Source organism: Diadema setosum, chromosome 1 (assembly GCF_964275005.1).
Source record: "Diadema setosum chromosome 1, eeDiaSeto1, whole genome shotgun sequence".
NCBI classification, from domain to species: domain Eukaryota; kingdom Metazoa; phylum Echinodermata; class Echinoidea; order Diadematoida; family Diadematidae; genus Diadema; species Diadema setosum.
Genome location: NC_092685.1, coordinates 45892011 through 45915496, shown reverse-complemented (window position 1 = coordinate 45915496; position 23486 = coordinate 45892011). Strand labels below are relative to the sequence as shown.

Sequence of the window (23486 nt, the reverse complement as noted above, 5' to 3'; positions counted from 1 at the left end):
GCATCTACCATGATGGAACAGCTGCGGAGGATCATCACTGTTGAGCCAGTGCTGTTCTTCTTCATGCTGGGGTCCTTCCTGCAGTACTTAGCCCTGCAGCAATTACTGTATGAAAAGGTGTGCCTCTTTGAAATCAATGACACATACGTGTGCCAACACCTCCCAGCATTCAAAGATGAGGAGAGCATTGTGCAAAAGTCCACATCGTACTGGTTAATCATTCTAAATGTGGCACTCGCTGTGCCAGCTATTTTTTCCACGGTCATGCTGGGATCTTGGTCGGACAGAGTTGGCAGGAGGGCACCCATGATTTTGCCGTGCGTTGGCTCCGTGGTTAACGGTGTCTGTCTCCTGTTCAGTGCATTGTACATGGACCTTACCATAGGCATCATGATTCTGGGTTCGGTGCTGATGGGACTGCTTGGCGCATACCCAACCCTCACCTCGGCCGTGTTCAGCTACCTTGGGGACATCACCCAGGAGAGGTCGCGGACGAAGCGGTTTGGCTTCCTGGAGGCCATGACCTTTGGTGGCAGCTTCATTGGTGTTTTGACCTGTGGGATTGTCATTGACCACCTGGGTTTCGTTGCAGTGTTCATCTACTACATCGTGTGCAACATCTTGGCAACCCTCTACATTGTCTTCTGGCTGAAAGAATCCTCTGAACTGATCAAGGACGATGCCACGCGAGGGTCCAGCATGAAAGATGAGGTCCTCCATTCTGGAGGGACCATGGATGGGGCGCCACAGGTGCAGGAGGATGGGACACGGTCGTGTGGCGACTCGTGCACGCAACTGTGTCGTCTCAGAAATCTGGCAGAGGCATTCAAGACTGTCGCAAGAGAAAGACCGAACACGCAAAGAATGCAGCTCATCCTTCTCATCAGCTGCTTATTTATCTTCCAGGTGATTGGTACAGGTAAGTTATCAAATACCAAATGCCATCATCCCCCACAAATAAAAAAGAGAAAAAAAGAAAAGAAAAAGAAATTCAGCCCACAAAAGTCCCTGATGATAATTTGGAGATTCTACCCAGATATTTCAGTGAATGTTTCCATCACTCAAATGCTGGTTTTGATGAAAGCAATCAAAATTATTATAGACGATTGAAGGGAAATTTGATAAATGATAAGAAAGTCATTAATGAGTGTTGGTTAATATGCATTATAGACTCAAGTTGCAAATGTTAATAACAAACAAGGGTATTACTTGCAACCACATGTAAATTAGGTGAGTTAATGATGCATTGCCTTACAACTCAGCCATTTTCCTGTCCACACTTCTTGAGTAATTTTTATTTTTGTTACACAAAATGATGTTACAACTCTATCTTTTTTTTGTCAAACTGTTGAGTTTTTTGTAAGATACTGTAAGAGCTGAAATTTTCGCGTACAGATATTTTCGCGAATTACTACTAGGAGGACATTTTCACGTGTTGTTAATTTCGCCGTTGCGAGGTCTAACTGTACTTATCTATTCGCACGTTATTTTCGCGTGTTGTTATTTTCGCGGTTCAAAGGCGATTCGCGAAATTCGCGAAAATAAAACCACCGCGAAAATTTCAGCTCGTACAGTAAGTGACCATCAGTAGGGAGGCAAGGGATATATATTCAATAAATTATCGACATATTTTTGTCCCCGCCGAACGAGTTTGAGCAGGGGACTATGAAACGGGCTCCATACGTGTGTGTGTCCGTGTGTTCATCCGTCCGTCTGTGTGTGCGTCCATGTGTGATCAAAATGTTCAATTTGCTACTTCTCTGTCATTTACCAGCCAACTTTGATTCTGTTTGCTTTATATGATTGCACTACATGGGAGCTTTGAAACTTCAACACAGAATTTCAGTTGTGACCTTTGACCTTGACCTTTGACCTATATTGTACATTTTGCTTCAAAATGCTACTCCTTCGCCATTTCTAACCCGATTTCGATTCCGTTTGCTTTATGTGATGGCAATAGGCGAGGGCTTTAAAACTTGTACACATAATTTTGACCTTTGACTTATTTGACCTTTGACCTTGACTTTTGACCTATATTGTACATTGCTACAAAATGCTACTCCTTCGCCATTTCTAACCCGATTTTGATTCCGTTTGCTTTATGTGATGGCACTAGGTGAGGACTTCAAAACTTCTACACAGAATTTTGACCTTTGACTTCTTTGACCTTTGACCTTGATTTTTGACCTATATTGTACATTTTGCTACAAAATGCTACTCCTTCGCCATTTCTAACCCAATTTCGATTCCGTTTGCCTTATGTGATGGCACTAGGTGAGGGCTTCAAAACTTCCTCACAGAATTTTGACCTTTGACTTCTTTGACCTTTGACCTTGATTTTTTACCTATATTGTACATTTTGCTACAAAATGCTACTCCTTTGCCATTTCTAACCCGATTTCGATTCCGTTTGCTTTATGTGATGGCACTAGGTGAGGGCTTCAAAACTTCGACACAGAATTTTGACCTTTGACTTCTTTGACCTTTGACCTTGATTTTTGACCTATGAAGTACATTTTGCTACAAAATGCTACTCCTTTGCCATTTCTAACCCGATTTCGATTCCGTTTGCTTTATGTGATGGCACTAGGTGAGGGCTTCAAAACTTCTACACAGAATTTTGACCTTTGACTTCTTTGACCTTTGACCTTGATTTTTGACCTATATTGTACATTTTGCTACAAAATGCTACTCCTTTGCCATTTCTAACCCGATTTCGATTCCGTTTGCTTTATGTGATGGCACTAGGTGAGGGCTTCAAAACTTCTACACAGAATTTTGACCTTTGACTTCTTTGACCTTTGACCTTGAGTTTTTACCTATATTGTACATTTTGCTACTAAATGCTACTTCCGGCGGGGACATATATTACGCACCGCGTAATTTCTACTTTTCCTTGTTAACAGATAATTTTATGCACAAACCAGTGGGAAGTTAAAAACGTGTGATGTTTATGATAGTCCAGCTTAGGGCTTGACACTAGTAGTGGCTCGATGGACCCGGGGCCACTAAAAATTGGTGTTATGTCAAGCCCTGGTATTTTCTTTTATCAAATGTATAGAATGTCTACTATTGTCCTTGTTTTATTCTAATTGTCAATTTCAGCTAAACATGAAATGGCAATGCACTTTGATTTCCCTGACTGATGACAATTTTCTATGTTATATCATTTATGTCTCAATTGGGACAGGTAAAAAAAAAGTTTATTGAAATTTCTACTTTACAAATGGATGAAATTTCTATTATTATCTTTGTACAACTTTATTCAACATTTGTTAATGTCCACTTGAGCATGAAGTTGAAATGCTGTTTAATTTTCTATGAATGATTGTGTGTTTTCTTACTTCATGCAATGTATAGTAATAACGGACAAATACAAAAGGTAACAGTTTATTGAATTTTTGCAGACCTGACATATAAACCAAATGTTAACCCACTTTGTCAAAACAGAACCTTAGAGGACATCAGTATCTAACATTGTCTTGAAAAAACAAAAACAAAGCAAAACAAAACATTTTTATGCTGTTGTTGGCTGCTGTGTGAATGTACCGTACACTACCATTTATCTACTGTGTTATCATGAAGGACTTAAAATTACATGTATTAGGACAAAACAGAATAGTTGTAACCTGATGATTAAGGCTTGTTATATTTAACGGAAGTGACATTCAAAAGTTGCTACATGCAAACTAAGCACTACATTCCATCATGTTTTCATAGTCATTCAATCACAATTCATACTGTAAAATCCAGGAATGCAGCTGTTGGTTGCTCTTTTTAACTTTTGATATCATATTGCCTTCTAGGCTGCATTTCATTAGAAAAAAAAAGTTGCTATGATCTTAGCAACTCTTGCTGCAATGGCAAGTATCATGGTTTTGACAAGAATCCTGCTTGCTGATTTTGCTGTTGGTGCAAGAAGTTGCCATTCTAGCAATAATTGTTGTCATAACTTTTATGAAATGAGACCCTGGTGTACAGTATGAAATAAAACCAACAACCCTGTTTCTTGTGATTGTAAAGAGATGCTTCATTATTTCGATCGTTACATACCACCTATACAAATGGTGTGTTGAATATTTATTGTCTTTTTCATAGAAACAAATTATGTAAAATGGGTTTATTGTAAAAGTCTGTGTATCTGTACATATTTTATGGACTTGATTTTGTGTTATTATGGGACAATGCCACAGATTTCTGAAATACAATTTTCATATAGAAACTCCTGTTTTGTCAGTGTTTTGTTCCAGAATTAAAATATGATATTGCTCTTGTGTAATGTATAGACTATTTGTGCATGACATGATTCCACTGCTTAATTAGGAATCTGTTTGGTCAGGGGCAACCAGTGTTCACATGTTTGCGTTGAAAGTGTCCTCTCTGTGCAAAGCAAAGTCACTTGAAAGTGATTGTACATTGAATGCAATCTCGTCTCTGTGGGAGAGATACATCTTGTACATTGTATATTGCAATCTGTCACTGCTTGTCATTACTCATACCCGATGATAATGGAGTGTCACAGGAATGGGCATTCTATGGGCCCATCTCTATTTTCTAGCTGTGAGCAAAATTGAACCAATTTGCACCCACAAAGGTGCTTTTACAGGGCCAATCAGACAGACCCTCCCCCCATCCAGTTACCCAAGGATAGAGCCTGGACTATCCTCAGCCGAATAGTGTACCATTCTCCCACTATTTGGCGGTCAGACTGATTAGATTACAGGCAGTCACAAAAGCTTGCTGGAAGGAGAACCAGGGAACCATTGTATCACGCTTTTCAAGGAAAGGAGATTGCCCTATTGGCATTATGGCAGTGACTGAATAAAGGTAGAAATGCAGTCAGCTTTTCTCCAAATGCATACATTCATTCAATTGTTTTGACCTTCATTCACTAAAATATAATTTGCATGATGACATAACCACAGCAATCTGACGCATGCCGCTACCACGCCAATGGTAAATGCATTTCTCCTTTTGAGTTATTGATCATGGGTGAAAGGTCAAGTCAGATGCTGTTTGCCAAGTTTTTGCTTTTCTTTCTTTGAGATCGTCATCAGAGGTCAGCTTTGGGAAACCGAACACCAAAGTTTTTCTTCCCACCTCATGTTTGCGCCTTTTCATCTGGCAGAGACCGAGGGTATCCAGTTCATGAAATCGAACCCCTAAACTTGGAGGGAGACATTGAAAAGAGTGGCCAAAGGGGATGTGTTGGCCCCTGCGTGTCCTGTCCTTGGGAATAACCGCAGAATTAAACAAATGTTTGGAGGGGCATTGGGAACAGAGAAAGGAGATTCACTTTGGTCAACCTCCTTGGCCAAGATGAAAGGGCCATGATGAGAACCAAGCTCATTTGATGATATGTGACCGTGCACCTCAAAACGAACATAAAGTCGCACACACTGATTTTGCGTGAGGACTGAAAATAAGTGAAATGGGTCAACCTAGCCGAACTTGACTTTTTCATATTTTCTGAAAGAGCGGGTCTTCTTTACATTATGCCAAAATTTGGTATCATAAAACGGGCAGGAAAGTGTGTTTTTTAGCAGTTTATCTCAAATATTTTTGGTAGAATAGTGTGATTAGGTGTGTCTTTAGAATCCTTTTTTCATTTCTGAAAAACCTTGTCCATTCTCTTCACTTGCAACTCTAGTAACTTTTGAAAGGATAATGCTACTGCTTTGAAAGTTGGCATTAATTATGGACAGAATGTGTTAATGAGGCATGCTCAATTTCAGTTTAATCTGATAATCACTTCATTGTTGTTGCTCTGGTGGTTTACTTCCTGTTTTTGCCCCATTCATCGCACAGCCAGCACGGTTTGGTAAAGATTAAGCGCTTGAATAGACACTGTACTTCAGAGCCTCTTTTCTCAGTTCACACTTTTCCTGAGTTTGTGCTTTGTTTCTAATATTTAGATAGGTTAGGAGAGTCCATTTGATTTGAGTTATACATCATTTTAAAGCTAAAAGTCTGCTCTTTCAGAATATGGTCTTAACTAAAAATTCATGTCTGGCGACTTTTTGTTTGTTTTGAGGTGCAGGGTCACATGGGATAGTGTCAAATGTTGCTGATTGGACACACAGGGTATTTACTCTCCTCTGCCATCTTTCAGAGGTGGTGCAACCCTGTACGTTGTAGCTGTCAGTTGATAGTCATCAACTATTTCGACAGCATTTACATTTTATGGTCATTTTCTTCAGGATAGGATGAGTCAAATTTTCATTAAAATATTTGCATACTTTGCCACTGAATTGCAAGTATTCTGTGGATTCCTTGAATTGTAACTTTTAAAACAGTGCTTGTTTTGGATGATAAGACATTTCCTGATTTGCTTACCGGGGTATGCCATGGAATCATCTGAATTTACATAATATTGTGCAGTCATGACAGTAAGTTAAAATTGTGATGTAACTTTCATACTTGCAACGGTTTTTAGTTGTATACATTGATTTAAAAAAAAAAAACATTTATAATACGTGACCATGCATCACAAAACCAACAAAAAGATGTGTGCACTGATTTTATGTGAGGACTCAAAATAGTTGAGATGGGCCAACATAGTCAATATTTAAGTTTTCTGAAAGAGCAAGTCTTCTTCTACATTATGGTAAAGTTTGGGATCATAAAACGAGTGGGAAATTGCTTTTTTAGCAGTTTTTCTAGAACACTTTTTTTTTTCTAGAATAGTGTGATTAGGTGTGTATTAGAGTCTCCTTTTCATTTCTTAGAAACCCTTGATAACACACTCTCTACTTTCAGTTCTAATAACTTTTGAAAGGATGATGCTACTGCTTTGAAAGTTGGTATTAGTCATGGATATAATGTTTTGATAGAGCATGATCAATGTCATCATAATCTGATAATCCCTTCATTGTTGTGAATTGTTTTTTAATAAGAATGATAAAAGGATATAACTTTTAATTACACTACATAACAGTTAAAAGTCAAAGATCAGAAGCTGACAAGAATTTACCTTGATATACAATATCATATATATGCTTATGTTCATGTGATTGTGATTCTTCAAGGTTCTTCAAGGAAAAAGTTGTAGATTTTCCCCATCAGTCAAGAAAAGAAAAAAAAATCACATTTTGGTTCCATATTTCTACAGATGATATCAACTTTGATGCTCTGAGTAAGACTATTAATACATCTGCTTTTTTTTTTATTATTATTTCTTTATTTCCTTGCTATCCTGTCTCCCAATGATGTTACCTTTGCTGTGGTGCACACATTATAGCAAAGAGTTACAGTTTTAAAGAATCAAAATTTAGCTGTTGGTACTGGTGTACATATAAACGGATGAATCTATGATTTGTACACAGTGTTTCAAAATGCCAGAAATCATATGGTATACTTAATAATATGTAACAAATTATACTTGAATTATAACTGTGATGTTTGTGTGGTGTATGAGAGGTTTCTTCTTTTGATGCAACCACTTCTGTGCACTTCTCTTGCACTAACCAATGTGTGACTTGCCAGCAAATCAATCTGAACTTCAAGATTTCAAAAGAATACATCCATAGGGGAAGGAGGAAAAGAATAAAGATCAAATGCCGATGCCTCTTGGTCAGTTCAGTAGGCAACCTCAACGATTCTAGTGATCCATGTACAGACGAGGGGCAGGGCTTTCACCCTGCTGGCCCCAAGGGTTGAAGTCATTGATAGAGGCGCTACTACCATCTGACACACTTGGGAACCAAGTCTGTCATTGTTTTCTTTTGTTGTTGTTGTTTTTTGTTTCCACCTGGTTTTGATTACCCAGATACTTTCAGCGTTGGCTCATAACACTCTGCCCCTGCCATGAAACTTCTCTCTCGTTTCTGTATCTCTCCTGTGCAGGTGAAAATGACACCACGGTTCTCTACCTGAAGAAAGAGCCGCTGAACTTTACTTCGTCGCAAATATGTGAGTTTACAAGATTAAAGGGAGAATGGGGGGATAGTCTGTCCCCCTTCTCAACCCCTACACACCACTTTAGGATCATTCTTCAGAGCTTGTCAAGTAGAAAACTTTAACAATAAATTCAAGTGCTGCTGCAATGTGGGATATTGAACTTGGTTCAGGGTATAGGGGCTGACATTTCTGGTCTGTACTTTTTTTTGAACATGAATATAGATATAGAATTACTCTTGATGACAATTATGATCATCTTACTGAATACTGTGAGTCTACTGCATCAGTATCCTGGTTCCTTTACAGATCATGTGAACTGTCACCAGTGTAAACAAGCATTGACCTGCTAGTGCAATAGATGCAGATGCAATTGTTCATCCCATGGTAATGATCAAAATGCTTTCACTTCCCTTCTCGTCTTCTTTTACCTCGCGGCAGCGTACTACTCGGGAACTAAGAGTGGACTCCAAACCCTAACACTCTTCACCCTTATGCCATGTCTCCATTGGCTTAGTGTTCCCGACTGCTTCATCGCCGTGGGAGCGCTCTGCTTCCGCATGAGCGGCTACGTTGTCTTTGGTCTCGCTCGCACCCTTTGGCAAGTCTTCATTGGTAAGATTAGCTTGCCCATCACTTGTCCCTCATTCCCCACTGGCAGTCCATCCTAAATGAGAAGGGAAAAACATAAGACATTTTTGTGAAGTTTGTTTTATGTTTAACCTCTTCTGTGCCAGGGATTTTGTACAGTGTATGCAATGCTACTAGTGTTCTGTGTCAGTTCACAGCCAAATCACACAGAGGATTAATAACTTCACTCGTAAGGTCATTCTGGACTTACGATGTTTTGAGAAGAATTCAGATATTTCTATAGACTCTCTTTTCCCTTTTCTTTGTGACTACATTTATAAAATCTCTGACAGTAATTAAGAATCCCCCCCCCCATGATCTTGATATTTCTGCTTTATTGTGTCATATATACTATGCTTTCTTTAAGTGAAATGTGAGTTATAAAAAAAGGAAAACAGAAACATTCTTTATTTTTGTTTGACAGCTGTCTGTACAAATAATTGTTCGTGTGAGATTTTGTTTTGTTTTCGTTTCAGTGACCTTTCTGCTGGCTCCATCTGGTCTTCCTGCTGCTACGACGAGGGCCATGATGTCCAAGATTGTTTCCCCAGCTGAACAGGGTAAGCAGCCCTCCAACATGCTCATGTTTCACCCAGAAATGACCTCTACCCTAACAGAATTTAAATCAAATCAAATCAAATTTAAGGCCTCATGTTTCAAAGACCTAGAAGTTTTTACCAACAGGTGAGTATTAGGCCAAGTTTTTGACAGAATGCAGCAAAAATAGGATACTTTGTAGTAAGAATGAACCAATCATCTTCAAAAAAGGACTGAAATCATCAAGTGTGACACACTGAATGAGCCATCATAATGTTTTGTAGGATCTCCAGGATTCTAACTTCCAGTTGAATTCCATCGTAGTTCATACATGCTAAAACTCAGAGAGCAAAACATCAGTATTCCATACTCTCCCATCAAGTTAGATAGATAGATAGTTTGTATAGTCAGCACATTTCCAGTGCTAGACCATGACTCACTTTCACATTTCATCATCAACAAAGTGTTTCATTTACAACCATTTTGTTCCTGAGATCACAAGTCTAAATGCATTACATTATCTTAAATTTCAGAGAGTTTTGTGCCTTCTGTAAGCACTTCATTCTTGGTTTTTCTCTCTATTCCTAGTGCATAACTCAAGAACAGCCATCTTTGTGGTTGCACTGGAGTTATGACACATTGAAATTGATCATGTGACTTTTTTATGATTTTAGGATAGATTAGAAATCAGTTTGTAATATTTCAGTATTATATTGGATGGAATATTTAGTACTTATTTGTAAAACTTATAAATTTATTTAAACCTGCATTTGTGTAGAATTTGAAAATCGATATAACATTGATGTTGACTTCAATCAATGTAAGTGTCCCCCATATTTTCTTCTTTTTTTTAAACATATTTTTTTTTTAATATATTTCTCTTTTGCTCAGCTATCTTTACTCTCCCTGTTTCTTGTGTGCATATATTTATGTATGTATGTGCGTGGCATGCAACATTGAGATATGCCAGTGACAGTATGAAGTGTTTTTATAGATGATGTATCTAACAATGTGTGGGATGTGTTTGGTAGAAAGGGGCCTCTTCATGAGGCCCATAGATCACGTCTGCGCAATTCTCCGTGCGTGTTTCGCGTTCTTCTCAATTCATGATTCGAGAGCTCGTAAACCCCCGCAGTAGTTAAGTGATCGGCGTTTATTTTGAGTTTCAGTGTTTTCAACCCCCAGTATGAGCGGGCGTGTTTAGTTTCAAGGAATGAAGAATCCTCTTTCTCTTTCTTTTGGGGAAAGACTAGAAGTGAAACGGGAGAGTATTGCCAATGCCATGACAGTCATAGCAAACATTTGGGGTTTAATAGAACAGAATTCTTTTTAATGTGTCTGTGAGGGCAATGAAATATCGGCGCTCAATCCAAATCGCTGTGAGTGATTATATCACCGACAGAACACGACACTGTTTGCTTTTGTTTTTATTTGGTAATGGGTTCGACTTGAAAGAAAATTTACAGAAATCGGTTGTGTTTATCATCAGCAGGGATTGGTGGGGATCAGTGGTTTTGTGACTTGTGTGCCAATTTGATGGCGTCCAGACGTTAAGTTTGGGACATTACAGAGTAGTAGGGCACATAGAAGCTTATAAATCTCTTGAACAGGCAAAAATGTGACATGGAGGTATCAGTTCTTATGCATTTCTATTATTTTTTGAAAATCATTTCAAGAATTGCAACTTCATGCATCGCATCTGTTTTATCTTTTGATAATTTTGTGAAGAAAAAGAAAATTAATTCAGTATCAGATCTTTTGCATTTCATTTGTCTAATCATATCAGTGAATTGCAACTTCCTGCATGGCATATGTATTATCTTGATAATTTTGTGAAAAAAACCAACAACGATCAAACATGCATTTCTTGACAGTTGCAATGATGAAGGTGAATATTTATGTATATGATACACTATGTACATCATGCTGTAGTATTTCAATACACATCCCCCCCCCCCCCAGAAAAAGACAAACAACAACAACTTCTTTTCTCCTGTTTTTGATCATTTATCCTTGTCACTGACTGCTCCACTTTCAGGGAGCCTATTTGCCCTGACGGCTGCCCTGGAGACGGTGACCGGCGTCGTGGCAACCATCGTCTTCAACGCCCTGTATCCGGCCACCCTCCACATTGTTGGCGGAGGATTTGTCTTTATCCTGATGGGAACCATCCTTCTTATACCAGCCTGCTTGCTGTTGTAAGTCGCCTAACATCTTTATTACTTCAAGGGATATAGAATACCAAAGTGTGGTTTCATAGCCATTCATCACCATGGAAACTGGTTGTAAACAACCTCACCTGGCCTGAGTGTTTATGCATGCACCTGGTTCTAATACAAGCTATGACAAAAGATTGTGACATCTTTGGTATTCTGTTTACCCCAAACATATAAATGTGAATTCAGTAAAGGAAAAAAAAAATCGAAAATTAAAAAAAAAAAAAAAGAAAGTGGAAGAACTCATCAGTGAAGTCTGAGGAAATTTACACAATTCCATCTAAAGTTACACATTTCGAAAGTTGTTGTTGTTGTTTTAATCTGTGTGTTGTCATCACCCGACAAGAAGGTTACAACAATTTGCAATATGTGTGTCATGGTAGTGGAATGACAGTAGCTACAGATGTTTGTGAAATGCTATTAGCCGGGTTCACACGTACACCAATTAGCGGGATACAAATCTCGAGATTTGCATCGCGATCGTCATCCCGAGTTTTTTGCACGTGTGGACAGAAAAAACCCGAAAATTAGCGGGATAAGCATCGCGATGCTAATCCTAAGAAATCTTGCGCTGGTTCATCAATTAGCGGGATAATTGGCCCCGCGCTGGTACGTGTGAACGGTCGGGATTAGAATCTCGAGTTTTTATATCCCATCATGCAATGCGCACATCACAGCAGCGAGGCCTCTGCGAAGGACAAAGGGAAGTGCGCGCAGGTAGTGATAGAGAAGGGCGCTGTGTGACCCAGTTTGCAGGCTTTGCTGTTATCTCTATCGGCAATTAGCGGGATAATTCGGTACGTGTGGACGCTCGCCAAATTAGCGGGATACCGATCGCGATCGCTATCCCGCTAATTTGGTACGTGTGGACGCTCGCAAAAAAACTCGAGATGTGGATCGCGATCTTCATCCCGCTATTTTGTACGTGTGAACCCGGCTATTGAGTGAGTGAGCAAGCAAGCAAATGATGGAATTTTTCTTTCACATATTTCCATCATGACTATTACTTATTTTGCAAGGAAGACTATATTTGTTGACTAGAAATGTAATCATAGCTTATTCAATGTGTACTTACAGAAGGAGGGAAAATAATAATAAAAAAAAAAAAAAAAGGTTGGGAGAAGAGAGAGAAGGAGAGAATAGAGAAGTGAAACAGGCATGAGTATAGAATAAAAGATGGACATAAATCATCGAAAAAGAAAAGAAACATATAGACATTTATAGCAGAGATAGACAGGTATACAGGCAGATATATAGACAGATGAATGGATGGATGGATGGATGGATAGATAGAGGTACTTACTATATGGAAGGATATATGTAGAAAGCATGGCAAAATATTATTTATCAACTTCCATGTAATTTTATCCACTGACAGTAACCAGATATAGTATTACTGTGATGTATGAGTGTGCAGATATCATTTTTTTTAATCACTCTTTCCCTCCCACTGACTATATGTGTATTTATATCTAATATGTAGAGTTATATTGAAATATACTTATCAGTGTTTGAGAAGTACCGGTGGTTCTTCTGAACTACTGTCTACCCATACTTCCACACCATCCTTTGCAAAGGGGCTACAATACTACCACACCTTAGAATGCAGTTCAGCATCTGTAGGACTTCTCTTGGCACCCTGCGCTGTTTTCACAGGATGTTCACTTTGCTCACAGTAGGCACAGGTCACTGTTCTGATGTTTATTCTCAGGAGTATGTGGGATTCCAGGGGATTTGGGAGTGGTGTTGCCTATTGCAAGGGACTGGGGGATGGTACTTCCAGCTAGGTTTAGAGATGAAATCTATACCTCTCACGCCTGTAAATAATTCTCTGTAGGCAAGCATGTGTGAAAAATAAAAGAATAAAACAATTATTAAAAAAATGTACATGAAAGTTGTGGTATCTTTCATGTTTCATATCGAAGTGAACCAACTTGTAGAATGTTATATTTTGGGTCCATGTCTTTTTGAAAAGATTTCTCGGTGAAGGAAGTCATCATTTCAAAACAGTGGGGGAGAAGATTTGTATGTGTCATCATGTCAATAATTTGCCAGATGTTTACCCAAGTTGCTCTTATTTCTATATTTTGAAATGCAAGGAAATGTTTGTATCTATAGTATCTACTCTATACGGTCAATATTTATTGCATTTTCCCCCTATCTTTTTATTTTGTTCAAATATCTATTTGAAAATAGACTAGAATGCAAGGCAGCTGTAACAAACAAGCACCTGAATGCTTGTGATAGTATGCTAATTGTGGTTACCGTAATAATAGTATTGAGTCAAGAACAGTTTAAGGGATCTTAAAACCAGTCATTTTTCTTGTGTTTGTGAGAGAGTTTCAGAAATCAAAGCATTGCATGGGATGTACTGTGTGGAGTAGATGAATGGCTGTTACTTGTATTTCACAGGTTTTCTTGATTTTGACTGGAGACATTCCCCAGTTGAAATATCTGCAAGGGAGCAGTCAACTGTAGTTTAAGTGGTTGTTCTATTTAGTACTGTGTTGACAGGTGAAAAGACAATTTAAGCAAGAGTCAGTGTCAGCCACACAGAGAGTATTTCCTTCATGATAAAACAGTTTTTTCCTTTTATGCAGATTGATATTTAAATCTAAAACAACTGCATTTATGGCTTTGTTGTCTACATGAAAATGCTAACATTAAGTAAATTTGTAGTATTGATATATTTCTACTCTGACAATATGAAGGATATAAAAAAAAAAAAGCCTAAACTGCCAATTCCCAAATCTGTGATGACATTTCATTCAAAATAGAAGCATTCGATAATGGAATATTAGGATGAAGTCACACAAAGTATTTTGCTTGTGCTTCTTTTTAGTGTTGTACAGTGGACTCCTGTTATAACGAAGTCCTCTGGACCAGCAGTTTTCTTTCGTTATATCGAAATTTTGTTAGAACTGAAGAAATAAACAATAAAAAAACACAGAGTGGATAACGTTGCGGCTCTTATTTTTACTTCGTTGTAACTGGAATTTCGTTATAACCGTGTTCGTTGTAACGGGAGTACACTGTATTTGAAAAAAAATATATATATAAAAAATGAGTGTGTTTAATCATAGTCTGTTTTATCAAATAGCCAGGGATTATATGATTCTGTGTCGGGCTGTCCGTGCACTGTCATGCATGATGGGAAGGTTGCGTGCATGCCGCCACTGAGCTGTTAAGAATCACGCTGACAATTGACGAGTCAATCAGTGATACTGTTGGCCGCCGGACGGTCGGTGGCGCCGCTACTCCAGAGCGCAACTTTCTAAATGATGGGTGTTTATTGAGAATCTATTACCACAGGCGTTACAAGATATTCGCTGTCCTGCCCCCTTCCGAAGTTAAGTAGCCATAAATGTCCGAATGCCTCATCACCCTATATTATATTTATTATTCCCTTTTTTAGCAACAAGCCCTCTGTCAAAATATTTAGCCAGTGTCCACACTTACTTGTGCATGCCAGCCAACCTGACACTGTTTACAAAACCCTGGCAAATTATTGCCCCATGAAAATTGCGCAAATTTTTGCGTGAACAAGTTGCCATTCATGATTGATAGTCGCTAGTGCCATGGCATGGAAGAAGAATTACAGACACCTAAAATTTTCTCCGCCTTAAAGGACAAGTCCACCTTCATATACATGTGGATTGAGTGAATGCAGCAGTATTAGTAGAACACATCAATGAAACTTTGAGGAAAGTCAGACAATCCATTCAAAAGTTATGAATTTTCAAAGTATCTGCACAGTCACTGCTGGATGAGAAGACTACCTGTACTGCAGTGTATGATGTCACATGGGTACAACGATATAAAGAGAATTTCACAAAAATTTCACTTTTTGAAAAAAGTGCATATTTCCTCGACTCATCACTGACGTATGTTAAGGGTAATATTATTCCCCCTTGCCTTCTGAAAGAGGGAAGTCAAGTGTTCTTTTACTATGTGAGAAAAATGAAAATATCTTGAATTTTCTTTGTATTGTTGTACACATGTAACATCACAAGCTGTAGTAGTCTTCTCATCCAGCAGTGACTAAGCAGAAACTTCAAAAATTCATAACTTTTCAGCAGATTGTCCAATTTTCCTCAAACTCTTGCTAATGTGTTCTATTAATATTGCTGCATTCACTCAGTCCACATGTCTATGAAGGTGAACTTGTCCTTTAAGTCTTTTTTTTTCCATCTTTCCCTTGCCCCAACACATTTCTTTTCTTTATTTCTCTCTTTCTTTTATTTTAGCTTCTCAATTTGTGACTGTGACTGTCTTTCATCTTGTCTATATTTCACTCTTTTCCAAACTGCACATTTTCATCTCTTGAAAATAAGATTGCCCAAACAGAATATAAGCTTGCCAAGGGCTATCAGCCAAGTGTTACAATAGAGTCCAGAGTACACTATGTCAACTTCCCATTTGTTGGTTTGAATGCTTGCTTTTTAAAGCAGTGGCAGGTTTAGTACTCATATGCCTCTGACCGAGTGGAATTCCTTCCAAGACCCGTAAAGGCAACACCACTACCGGGATGCTGAACTCGAGGGATGAAGGGAACCATTTGAAAAAGTGACTCCACCCGCCCCCACCTCTAACCTCCGTTAACAACTCAGTCCCCCCCCAAGCTCTCGGTACACCCCCATCTATTCACACCTCCTCTAATTTCTCCCCTCCTACTATTTCTTTTGTCGGAAGGGATAGATTAATACCTATTTTGCGAAGTTGACCCACCGGTGAGGGACCACATTTCAGGATTGTTTTATTTGTTGAAAGTTTTCCTCCTCTGGTTCTCTACCTCACCTCAGCAAATTGAGTTCATCAAAGAAGGAAAGGTGGAGGGGGAGGGGAAGGAGAGGGCGAAAACATGTTGGACCTTGTAGTCACTTTCCTACCTCTTCCTTCACCCCCTGTTTGCTGAAATGACACCCACACTGATGACAGGAACTGTTTAGGGGCTACCCCCTCAGTGGCCTGGTCCGAATCTCTGAATGGCAAACTACCGTCCCCGTTGTTGTACCCCAGTCCCTCCCCCTTGTTTGTATCAACTAAAATATTGCTACGGAAGTCGTGGTGTCAGGATCCACTACTGGAAGTGTTTGTGGGGCGGATGCCTTCCAACTGTGTGGTCCTTCGTGGCTGCCTCTTTTTTTTTTTCCTTCTTGTTTTTTTGGTGTTTTTTTTTTAAATAAAATTGTACCTCTGTCAACATCAAGTATACCAAAAGTGGCTATTGAGTGTTTCCATTGCAATCCTAAGTGTGTAGTGTATGTTTTGTTAGTTTGACATGGGGGAGGGAGAACAATGATTTGTTTTCTTCTTCTGTTGAGTTTGAAAGCAATGAATCACGTAAACTAGAGGTGTGCATGTGAACAGGAGATATATGAAATGCAGACCTTCACCTTTTCAAAATATGGAGTGTAATTCATGTCTGATGACTTTCATAGACATGTCTGAAGTCTTAGTTTTCTCTCTCTCTCTGTCTGGTCTTCTCATTCATTTATGGAATGCAGACTTTATTTTTAAGTTTGTGTTTGTTTGTTTTTTAGAATGTCGTAGATATAGATTTTAGGTAGCACTTTAGACAGTGCTTTACTGAAGCAAATTTTTGTTTCAGTGGTCAAAATGGACTGACAAAATGACTGACATTATTAGAGTAGATTTAAGGACAGACATCAGGACGAAAAGAGGCTGAAAAATACTTTGTACTGTCATTGCAGCTAATTAATGTAAATGTATGTTGTATTTCATAATGATGAGGGACTTCACAATTAGTCAAGTAAGTCTAGCATGACTATAGATTTAGTTTAACATAATATGTTACAATCATAACAAAACACAGACCAAACAAACATTTGTGACTGATCATAGAGCATTGAGACACTCAAATTCTAAACAGGTTTGAGCTGTGAGAAAGTATGTTATTTTACAGTGAAAAAAGTTGAGTTTTGTAAGTTGAGTTTTACAGAAAAATAAACTGTTCAGAACAGCTATATAGGAAGAATATATTGGATATCAATCATTAAATATTTAAACTTTGCAAAGTTTATCTTATTTAGATTTTTGGTTTAAAGTATTTCAGTGTCATATTGAGATATGCCTCTTGTCTCTGAAGTACTTAGAGGAAATTTGCCAATGAATGGTTGTGATGGTTGCCATAGAATTCTCTGTATTACAAACTAAACTTTATGTAATTGCTACTGTTCTTGGACTTTAGAAAATATAAGCATAGAGAGTACTCATTACTGTTTTTATGTAAATGATTAAAGACATGGAAAACATGGTTTGTGTGTGTGTTTATTGCGAGGAAGGAATTGTATGCAATGTTTTAATATCAAGAAATGGTTTACCAGTATGCCAAGCCATATCATACAGTCATGTTTGTGTGACTCTGATAATTCTAGGACCTCCAGAGTCTTTGTGAATTCCCTTTAGATTCACATCATTGGTAATTTATATCCCACAGAAAGTTTATGTTAAAGTTTATAGGGTAGTTTTGAAATGTGCTCCAACAGTTGCAGGAATGTATGACAGAAATTGTATTAAAAAAAAAAAAAATTCCCATAGGCTGTGATGGCTGCCTGATACATCAGTCTTCATTACAACCCAAATATTCCCAAAATGTGATGGTATGTAGTTGGGTAGGAGAATTAAGGCTTCCTTCATATTTTCCCCCATTTCTTTAAGAATTTAGGAATGCCAAACTGCAGAGAATCAAACTTGTTGTCGTCACTGTTACATGCACACACGTGGTAACGATTGACCAATGTTGCATGCCGAGTCATAGTTCATCACTAGAGGTCGCGTGTGCTGATCAAAATCTTATCTTCCCGACTTTTCCTTCCGCTGTGCAACATGGTGTGTCGTGCTGGTGGTAGATTGAATAGATTTTGCCCAACGATGAGCCCCCCCCCCCCCCCCACTTTCACTTATTTTGGTCACCTCAAGGGGGTCATGGGGTCATGACCTTACCCCCAACAGATGGAAGGTCATGAGGTCACTGTGAAGAGTTCATCAAGGTTTATGGAGATGGAGAATAGTGCACGGTTAGGTCGCTGTGGATCTAATCATAGCATGAATCAAAAATACAGTGATTGACATACAACCTGTTGATTGATAGAAGCAAAACATGGAAAAATGTTTGTTGATTACATCATAGCATCTGTCACAGAACTTGGTATTTTGATTTGATTTACCCATTGACCTCAACTGACTTAGATCCTGTGTTGAGACATTTAAAGTAGCGATGAATAGTTCCCAAAAATTGTGTGGTGTTTGTTAGATATTGATACTTCCGTGGCATCATCACTGTCATAAGCAAAGATAAAGGTGTAGTTGGGATGGCTTCTTAATTTTCCCGACAGAAGAGTAAATGTGTCCAGGGGAAAAAATATCAATATTAGTCAAAACCGGCGACGGATTGTTGCACCAATGCAGTCTCATATCTGGTGATGGAATTCATTTTTGAAGGATGTCATGAAAGCTTTTAACACTCCATATTTACAGGTATTTGTAGAATGAATGTGTGAGCTTATCAAAAATACAATTATTAAAGCAAAAAGGAAATGCTACATGTATGTATTTGTGTGCAGAGTTACTCCCACCATAAAGAAAATGCTTTGATGGTGTATTTTAAGGACCAGATGAGGGGGATAGAGACTCCTTATTTGTCTGCAAGCTTTATCAGCACAATTATTTTAGGATTCTTTTTCCCTCTCTCTCTCTCTCTTTATTATTATCATTTTTTTTTTTACATTGTGGGTTTTATTCTCGTTAATTTGGGACAAATTTGTTATGCTAGGATAGCCAGAAGGTCTCTTCTGGGTGTTTTGATTGACACGGTCCCCTGTCCTGGCAAATGAAACTCATCCAGTGTCTTAATCAGCTCGGTGTGACGCTCTCCCATCCCTCGCCCTTGGGAGGACCAAATGCGATGTGGCAGCTAGCACGATCTGGGAGTCCACCCCTGGCTGGGCTCCCCGCTGGTCCTGGGTCCCCTAGCTGACCGGAGGTGGGGGGAGCAATGGATCCTTTGTCTTGGGGACACTCTCTTAGCATAGAGCCGGCAGAGATAGGGTTTTGGGGGATGGTGGTGTAGAGAAGTGTTACTCTTAAAAAGAAAGTGAATGTTATTTTTAGAATGTGGAGATGACATGGAGACATGTCGCTCATCCAAAATGTCTTCCTTTGATCCTGTGCCGCGTAAGGCAATGTCGTGTTGAAAAAGATTTAGTTTAAAAAAAGAAGAAGAAAACAAGAAAAAGATTCAGTCTACTGCTTACTACTACTGTCACTTAGAAATGCTGTCACTGTAAAATTCACCATGTCTGGCCTTGTTCCGTCACACTGCAGTGATATCTGACAATGTAACAGCACTAGAGAAACTTCTAGGGGTTCTTTTTTTTTGTGTGTGTGTGTATTTTTCTCAAGTACAAAGTATTTGCCAATATGCCGGTAATTCCCATGTGCAACAGTCTGAGCAGTCTGCCTCAACCACCTATGTCACTCAAGCAGCAGCCTCAATCCCAATATCAAGTGAAAGTCACTTGACCAAAGTTGTGTGTTCTCTGGCGCGAGTGTTCTCACCGCCAATCATCACAAGAAATTTCAGGCAAATTGAGAAAAATCACCGTCTGATGTGTGATTTGTTTGTGTGTTTGTTTGGTATAAATGTTGTGCTCTTGAGTGTTTTCTAAAGGTGCATTTGCTCTTCAGCTTTGACTGCCATGTTTTCTATTATCTTGAATTTTCACTGTCAGAGTGAATAGCCTTTAAGAGATGTATTCTCTTTTTTCTTGTTCCCATTCATTGGATGTCTTCTAGTAGTACGTGTGGGCCATTTATCTTCCCATAGCGTGTTAATATGTCTGTCGTCAAGTGCAGATATGTCAACACCCATGTCGCAGGAGTTTTGGCCATGATTCCAATGTGTTTGTTTTTTTCTCAGATGTTTTAAACAATGGAATCAGAAAGATAGAGACAGGCAAATTGTGAATGATTTTGTTTTTACATTTACTCAAAATCGTGAGTTATTCCTGTCAAGGACTTGTTTTGTCAAGTTGGAATCCACGTGTGGGGCTGTGTAGTACTTGTGATTATTGCAGTTTTGACGTATTTATATCTCCACATTGCTCATGCTCTCTTGCTATTTCATCCGACATTGTAGGCCTATACGGTCTTGTTACATTCAGTGAGCTAATGAATTATAGCTTTTCATACCTTTTTAGTCTTATTTTTTTTACCTGCTTCTGTATTTGTATGTAAATGTTATCGTTGTGGTATTTGCTTTTCTTCAGGAAAATATTCTCTTTCAAGAGGGTAGTTCAGAGGGTAGTGTGGGGGTGGGAATAATTGCAGTATGGGTAAGTAAATGAATATACCTCTTCCTGGGATATAGTATTAGCAATTTTAATCCTTTGTATATGTTCAAGGGGGGGGGGGGCTATTTCTAGAGGAAAAATAGGTAGAGAAATAGAGAAAGTATTGTGAGTGACATCGCAATTGTTTGTTTCTTCAACCCAAACGGAAGGATCCCATGGGAAGCCATGTTTGATATTTTGTATTATACTGGTACCATTTTGATCAGATACGGCATTACTTTTTCAGTTGAACATACTTAACTTTTAGCATAGATTGCCCATATTTGAGGTGGAAATGAAATTTTCTGCAACTTTACTCTTAGTTTACTGTGTAAAGGCATCTTGAAATCTTTGTAGGATGATGAAATCTAGCCCAGGTCATAAATGTAACATTACAATCATGAATTTAATATTGTATGTTTGTATCACAAAAAGTTGTCTTCCAAGTAATAAATGAGCTTTTTGTATTTCAACTCACCTCTCACCCCCTTCCTTTATTTTGCAAAATGGGGGATGTTTGATTGAGATATATAACATACATTAGAGTTGAAAATGAAATGAGCAAAGATAATGGGATTCCATTGGGCTTCGAACTCAAGACCTCCAGATTGCTAGACTGGTGCTCTTACCGACTGAGCCGTGGAAAGCCCTAGTGCATTGTTTGTCCATGAAACCACCAAATTTTAATTACTCGTATACTCAGAAGCTATTATAAAGCTTGCATCAACACAAAGGATAGAAATCAACTTTGGGATAAATGTGAGGGATCACCAAAGTCATGCAGCTTTTTGTATTATATTTGTTTGAATATGTAATATATGTCAAAAGTTCATACCTGATTTATTGATATCTTGATGATTTCTCCTTCTTTGCAGGGTGATCTGGTATGTTCAGAAGCAAGGCGTCCCCTACCAAACTTATCAGGAAGGTAATGGATCCCAGACTGACTTATATGGAGACACATAGCTTGAGTTCCCCTGCCATCCATTTGTCTGTGTTTATATGCACCATGTGAGTCAATATTACACCGCGCATCCCTCCTCTGCATCTGAACTCTTTATGTGCCACGTTCGCACGTCCGACTCAGTCGTCGGCATGCCAACTTCGCATATTCTGCTCAAACGCACAATCCCGCCCAAACCGATCGATAAATTGCCAAATGCCATAGTACAATGAAAGCGTTTCTCGCGCTTCTGTTCCTCTCACATATAGCTTGAATTTTATGTGGTGATTGACTAATAAGTGGTGTTACGTACTGTATGTGGGTGTAAATTCTTAGTTTCTGTCACTATTTTGTCTGCAAAAGTCATGCTTTTACAGTAATTTAGATACTATAGTCATTAGAAAGAAAAAACAAACATAGATTTGTCATACAAATTACATCAAAGGAAAGCTTGGCATTTTCTTCAAAACTTTACTAACTATACATCCAGCTTAACAGAAATCTGTAGAAATTACATAGAGTTGAATAACAGAATGTTTTCTCAAACCATGACAACGTTGTTGTCTCAGAATAATGTGGCACACAGGGGGTTTCCACCATGGCACCTGAAGAGTTAAATTCCCTTTCAGAATATCTGTTATTTTATGTATATATCTCTTTTCTTTGCTTTTTTTGCCTCTCAATGTATCACTCTGTTTCTATCTACAAATATATTCTCCACCTAGTCTGCTCAACAGTATTGTCTGCAATCCAACTTATCATGCATCTATTGTATTTCATCCCTATCTGGATTTTAGTTGACCATTAAATTGATCAAAATCTGCATTGCTATTCTTCACTCTTGCTTGAATATGTCTCTGTTTTCATTTTATGATTCTTTCTTTAAAAATTCTATATTTGTGCCACCATTACTTCTTCCTTTTTTTTTTTCTTTTTTTTTTTTTGCACCATGTAGACCGTATGTGTGTATTGTAATGTGAGTATTGTGTTTGGTTTAGTTTATTTTGCTTTGTTTGTTCACCTGTCACACCATTTCTCTGTTTGACAGGCTCTGTAGTTCTGCTCCTTTTTTTCCCCTACAGATAATGTTATCATCCTCGTGTGTGTGCTTCACTTCCTGAAAGCAGAGTTTTAGAGAATTTGAAAAGCTGAAAAGCTCTCGCACCCAATGGAGTATGACGTTAAATTAATCAACTCAGGTTTTTGTACATGGTAAAACCAGCTTAGAGCAAAACACATGAGCTAGATTAGCATTTTAGTCCAGCCTATAAGAATAGCTTTTCCTGACCCCCTATTTGAAACTTGCTACCTAAAACTGACTGACAATGTAATTTATGTCGATTTGACATCTTCTCTGACAGCTCCAAAGCTTGTTGCCAATTTTGCAAGCCCTCCCAATTTCTAGCAAAGCTCACCATAAAGTGGCATTTTTGTCCCCGCCGAACGAGTTCGAGCAGGGGACTATGAAACGGGCTCCGTACGTGTGTGTGTCCGTGTGTCCGTCCGTCCGTCCGTCCGTGTGTCCGTGTGTCCGTCCGTGTGTCCGTCCGTGTGTGATCAAAATCTTCAATTTGCTACTTCTCTGTCATTTATGAGCCAATTTTGATTCTGTTTGCTTTATATGATAGCACTACATGGGAGCTTTGAAACTTCCACACAGAATTTCAGTCATGACCTTTGACCTTGACCTTTGACCTATATTGTACATTTTGCTACAAAATGCTACTCCTTCGCCATTTCTAACCCGATTTCGATTCCGTTTGCTTTATGTGATGGCACTAGGTGAGGGCTTCAAAACTTCTACACAGAATTTTGACCTTTGACTTCTTTGACCTTTGACCTTGATTTTTGACCTGTATTGTACATTTTGCTACAAAATGCTACTCCTTCGCCATTTCTTACCCGATTTCG

At 38.6% G+C, this 23486-nt stretch overlaps 1 protein-coding gene across 1 annotated transcript; it reads left to right on the top strand.

The window, feature by feature from the left end:
• LOC140231316 (proton-coupled folate transporter-like) lies at nucleotides 1-22396 on the top strand. The gene is made up of 6 exons (XM_072311469.1): nucleotides 1-919; nucleotides 7846-7911; nucleotides 8338-8511; nucleotides 9003-9086; nucleotides 11102-11261; nucleotides 21508-22396. The coding sequence occupies exons 1-6, from the start codon at nucleotides 10-12 to the stop codon at nucleotides 21596-21598; spliced, it is 1485 nt and encodes a 494-aa protein (XP_072167570.1). The 5' UTR covers nucleotides 1-9; the 3' UTR covers nucleotides 21599-22396.
• The last annotated feature ends 1090 nt before the right edge of the window (nucleotides 22397-23486 follow it).